Consider the following 6,000-nt stretch of genomic DNA (forward strand, 5'->3'; position numbering starts at 1 on the left):
TAAAGTGACAGCAGCTTTATAAAGAGCTTTGTAACTTTTATACAAGTATTTAAATGAGTTTAAGTTAGTCGTATGCTAGCATGTGTGATGGAGCATCACTGACTGGCTTAAATAATCATGATGGCATAGTTTGCATTTATACAACAATAATAAAATAATGCGTTGACATTAAAAAGGAAATTTACTTTTGATACTTAAGTACTTTTGAAAACAAATACTTCTGTACTTTTACTTAGGTAAAAATCTGTTTTTACAACTTTCATTTGTAACGGAGTAATATTTGACCAGTAGTACTTTTACTCAAGTAATGAAGTTGTGTACTTTGTCCACCTCTGACTGAAACCTCTGGAAGCGTCCTACCGTCACAGCTGCATCCATCAGCGCTCAGACGATATCCGGCTGTACAGTAACACTCGTAACCTCCAGGATAGTTTGTGCAGTCATGCTCACAACACGAGCTGCCGTCCGAACACTCGTTTATATCTGATACACAGAACACACACCTTTACCTTACACTGCTACCATGCTTGTAAAACAGGAAATGGTCATATCTAGCTTCCTGTACCGATACAGGTCTTGTGGTCGTCGTCCAGCTGGTATCCTTGGTTACAGATGCACACGGGTCCATTGGTTGAATGTTCACAGTGATGAGAACAACCGCCGTTATTATGATCACAGCTGTTTATGATCTCCATCTCAATACCTAAGAGAGAAAAAAACATGTTGAAAAGTGCCCCAGCCCCATCTCATGTGACAGTTAAAATGATTAAATATATAACCTAAAATGTACTTAATATATAGTTCTGGACAGGTGAGTTTTATACTGATAACGAGTTTGAACAGGTGTCATTAATACAGGTAACGAGTGGAGGACAGAGGAGCCTCTTGAAGAAGTTGTCTTTTTGTAGGTGGCCAAATACTTATTTTCCACCATCATATGCAAATAAATTCTTTAAAATCAGGCAATGTGATTTGCTGGATTTTTAGTTGAATTTCATAGTTTCTGGATTTCATAGTTGAAGTGTACTTATGATGAGAAATACAGGCCTCTCTTATCTTTTTAAGAGGGAGAACTTGCACAATTGGTGGCTGACTAAATACTTTTTTGCCCCACTGTAGTGTAGTATTTTTTTTTTTCTTTCCTATTACAAATGTACACATTTAAATTTACATATATATACAGTAAATATGTAAATGTATAGTTAGCTACAGGAACATTATACCATTCTATTTTACAGTATTTTATACCCATTTATTCTCTATGCATTTTTGAGCCATTCTATTTTTTGTTTTTAAATCCTATTACATATATTTCATAAACATTCCATTCTCTATTAATTTTTGAGTCATTCTATTTTATTTTATTTTATTTTAGGTTTATTATTTTATTTTATGTTCATTATTTTATTATATTTATTTTTTATTTTTTTTTACCCTATTTCATATATTTCATACCCATTCTATTCTATATGCGTTATTGAGTCATTCTATTTTATTTTATTTTAAATATATATTTTAGGTTCATTATTTTATTTCATCATTTTATTTTACTTTTATCATTTTATTTTATTATTTAAAAAAAGTTTTATATTAATACATATATTTCATACCCATTCTATTCTTGATGCATTTTTGAGCCATTCTATTTTATTTTTAAATTGAATTGTTATTGTATTTATTTATTTGTTTGTTTGTTTGTTTGTTTGTTTGTTTGTTTGAGGATTGTTATTTAATTGTATCCTATTACATATATTTCATACCCATTCTATTCTTTGGGAATTGTTGAGTCATTCTATTTAATTTTTTTATTTCAGGATTATTATTTTCTTTTTGTTTCATAATTTTATTTGATGTTCATTTTTAATTCTATTTTATTCTGTTCTCACCTCACATGTTGCAAATCTTCATTAGAAAAAATTACATCAAGAATTTCACATATTTTTTTATATAACAATTTTTTTTTAAATGTTATGGTTAAATAATGAGGTATTATCTAATTAAATATGCATACATTTCCAGCATAGAAATCTGAACACTAGACTGAACACCAGGTTCAAGAAAGACTTGGTTTCATTTTACTGACGAATTCTGTTCTGTGTGTGTGTGTGTGTGTGTGTGTGTGTGTGTGTGTGTGTGTGTGTGTGTGTGTGTGTGTGTGTGTGTGTGTGTGTGTGTGTGTGTGTGTGTGTGTGTGTATTTAATAAAAGGGTGCCAACAATTGTGGCCAACGTGTTTTGGAGAAAAGCATTTATTTCTTAATGTGATTTACCCCACACTTTCAATTCTTTTACTTCAATGAAAGGCTGTATTCTTCTGAAAATGTGTTTATATATTATATATTTATTTTATTTTTTACAGCCATATTTGCCAGGGGTGCCAACAATTTTGACCACCAGTGTGTGTGTGTGTGTGTGTGTGTGTGTGTGTGTGTGTGTGTGTGTGTGTGTGTGTGTGTGTGTGTGTGTGTGTGTGTGTGTGTGTGTGTGTGTGTGTGTGTCTCCTGACAGGCTCAGATCATACTCACGATAGCACTGCTTGCCATCCACACCCAACTCATAGGCAGCGGGGCACACACACATGAAAGACCCCCTGGTGTTACGGCAACCATGAGCGCAGTCCGCCTGGCCCGTCTGACACTCGTCGATGTCTGATGCAAAGAAAACACAGTGCAAACACACACACAAACACACAACTGAGCATGATCACTGGAGAATGAACACATGAATGTACTGTAAGACCTTTCTGTTCCATAAGCATGTGACACAAACTCTTCACCTAATGTAGGTTACCTTCACAGGTCTTGGCATCTTCAGCCAGCTGATAACCCTGATGACATTCACAGCGAGCCTGATCTCCATCCCTGAGGCAGTCCTGAGAGCAGCCGCCGTTCCGCTGCGCACACGGATCCTCCACTGAAGACAGGAGCGCATCGGGGCACAGATATCACTACACACACACTTATTATAATGACGGCTCTAAGTGGGTCCATCTCACAGAACATAATCTCTCTCATATTTCACAGAAACTAAGGTAAGACACCCCATGTGAATAGGGTAAAAAATGAATGAATAGATTTAACTAATACATTAATAATAACTCATATAAACATTTAACTATCACCATAATAAGAATTGGACAAATTTTTGTTTTACATGTTTCCTGAAATAGTATGTCTAAATATGGGTAGTTGACATAAAGGCAATACAAAATTGTGTTTTTTGTAAAAAACCCTTTTGCAGTAAAAATATATATATATTTATGTAATGATGTTTGAGAAAATATAAGGGGTCAATACAAGTACAAATACAATACTATCAATTCTTTCACTGTTTTTTAAAACATTTTTACTGAACTCTTCCCTAAATGTGTGACAGCAAACATTAAGAAAAAAAACCTCTTAATAATATACAAATAGCATGAGAGAGATTTATCTTCATTGTTAGACACTTAAAAGTGTATTTTTTGATGTTTAGTTTCCAAATTTAGTCTGAAACTCAACATTATTAAAACAATAAATAGTCCAAAATCTCAAAATTGACAAATGGTTTTGCTTGTCTTTTCTTGCTTTAAAAATTTTAATGTTCCATATTTATATATATATACATACAATTATTTATACATCATGGTAGTAGGACTTATTTGTTACGCTGCCTTTAATTTATGCTGATTTAAATAAAGAACATGAAAGAATGATTTTTGTGAAAATATGAGAATAAATATTCCTTTTAATTGTCATACAAAACAATGATGAATGTTTTTGAGGTGAAATGTGATGTGATAATTGTAGATCCTCATCCAGCTGCTCAACACGCTGTCTCATACTCGGTGTGTTTAACCGGTGTCTGTCCTTCCAACAGCTGCAGTCAAAAGCCAACAATTACACTTACAGAAAAAGACATTTTGCAGAAATTATTCTGCAATCATGATCCTTCAACAGAGCGGGTTGAACTCAAGATGACCTCAGAGACGGGCTGAGAACGAGACACAAAGACATGTCCGTGCTGAAGTCACCCGTTTGTGATATTATGTCATCCAGTGAATCAAAGGGCAACTTCATCCCAAAGACCAAATTCATATTTTCACTAAATCTCCTCGAGCTGCTCTGGTGATTCTTTGGAAACTTCAAAGTATGAGTGCTTGGCTTCAAATACATGTGAACAATAAAACATAAAAAAATAATATTTTAAATGACACCTCGGGTCGATTCTCTGACAATAAGACACTTATCAGTATTTTCATGCATCTGGGAATAAAGATTTTCACAAACGGCTCCACCATGACCTGTCAATCAAGCTCTTCAGAGAGAAGACACATTCATATCTGTGTGTGGAGATCGTTCAAAACTATTACAACAAACAAAAAGCCCCACAGATGGTTCATAAAAGTAGGCTTTATAACTTTTGCACCCCCTGAAGTCATTTGATAACCAAAATTTCTCATAGTAAATTGTTTTTACTACAACAAATGGCTGGTAGGGACTACAAAGAGCTTCCTCCCGGGTTAGTGACATCACTAACCCTGAAATGTACATAAACCCCGCCCCCGGGAACACGCAACAAAGGGGGTGAGATTATCATGACAGAATATGCTAATCAATGACTTAAAGATTTTTAACTCATAAATCCATCAAATAACCATTCGGAAACGTCCGGTCTCATTCTACGTTGACACTCCTTCTTGAGTCTTTCCATCATTGTCTGACTCCAGTTTGAACATAAAACACTGAACGGTTTCATTGCCTGTCTGTATGAAGTTATCAGAGCTGTTAACTGAGTTCTTGAAGCTCCGCCCCTTGACCAGCAGCTCATTTGCATTAAAAGGGGGCACACAAAAACAGCATGTTTTTGCTCACCCTCAAAAAGTGACAATTTTAACATGCTATAAAAAATATCTGTGGGGTATTTTGAGCTAAACCTTCACATGCACTCTCTGTGGACATCATAGACTTATTTCACATCTTTTAAAAGGGGGCAATCAACCACCACTTTAAACTTGGAGCATTTTCATTGCAAACGTGAAATTTTGGTCATTATGGCTTCCCAAAATTTGCAATAGAATTTTAAAACTATACTTTTGTGTTGATTTCGTCCGTTTTGGAGCTTCACATGCCCTATTCGCTATATTATTGTTATATGGAAAGAAAAGTAGTAACATTTACTACTTTTGAGTTCCACAGAAAAAATATGTCTTATTCTTTTTTTCAACTGAGACAGTTTCTATAATAACAAAATAGCATAAACTAAACACAAAATGGCACATTATCATGTTGCATTTGATTGTAACATATACATAGCATATTGTAACATAGCCTTTCACTTTTGGTTAAATCCCACTGTCAACAAGAGCTGTAAAACTGTGTCGTAAATGTGTCTTCAAGGTCAGAAATCTGTAATGCTCAAGGGAGTCCAGCATCAGTGTGTCAGACTCACGTTTGCAGTGTTTGCCGTCCGCATCGAGTCTGTATTCGGGTCGGCAGCGGCACTGGAAATGACCCGCCGTCTGCTGGACGCAGAAATGCTCGCAGCCGCCGTTCCCAATGCTGCAGGAGTGGACGGCTAAACACACACACACACACACACACACACACACACACACACACACACACACACACAGGAGGAGACGCTGGGCTGTTATTGTCATAATAAAGGAGACTCTTCTGTACATGTTTCAGTGTCCTGTCAGCACGACTATCAGTCCCAGATTCAACACCGTACCAACTAAAACACGAATAAAGGAACTCATTGGAAATGACTTTAAACGTCTAGTAGAAATTAGAATCAATCTCTATAAGCACACATACAGCAGATTTCTGCCAGAACAATTTAATGTAATCCTATTCCTGCTTCCTTCCTCTGTCCTCTGATTATCTGTCTTCCTTTCTCTCGTTCACTTTAGAGGAGGACACTGTAAAATACATTATGTCAGATCAATTAAAATGTTTTTAACACGGTAACATCTAAATGAACTTGTTTCATTAGAGTCAATTAAATTATTTAAAGG

General features: G+C 35.3%; 1 protein-coding gene across 4 annotated transcripts in view; it reads right to left on the reverse strand.

The window, feature by feature from the left end:
- megf6b (multiple EGF-like-domains 6b) overlaps positions 1-6,000 on the reverse strand; it is a 161,057-nt gene that overhangs the window by 96,681 nt on the left and 58,376 nt on the right. For all 4 annotated transcript variants that reach the window (XM_067431036.1, XM_067431034.1, XM_067431035.1 and 1 more), the window contains 5 exons: positions 5,430-5,555; positions 2,790-2,912; positions 2,525-2,647; positions 566-703; positions 361-483 (listed from right to left, as the gene is read on the reverse strand). In XM_067431036.1, coding sequence (XP_067287137.1) covers positions 361-483; positions 566-703; positions 2,525-2,647; positions 2,790-2,912; positions 5,430-5,555 — 633 coding nt within the window. The remainder of the gene's footprint in view (positions 1-360; positions 484-565; positions 704-2,524; positions 2,648-2,789; positions 2,913-5,429; positions 5,556-6,000) is intronic.

The sequence above is a fragment of the Pseudorasbora parva genome, chromosome 22 (genome assembly GCF_024679245.1).
Source record: "Pseudorasbora parva isolate DD20220531a chromosome 22, ASM2467924v1, whole genome shotgun sequence".
NCBI classification, from domain to species: Eukaryota; Metazoa; Chordata; class Actinopteri; order Cypriniformes; family Gobionidae; genus Pseudorasbora; species Pseudorasbora parva.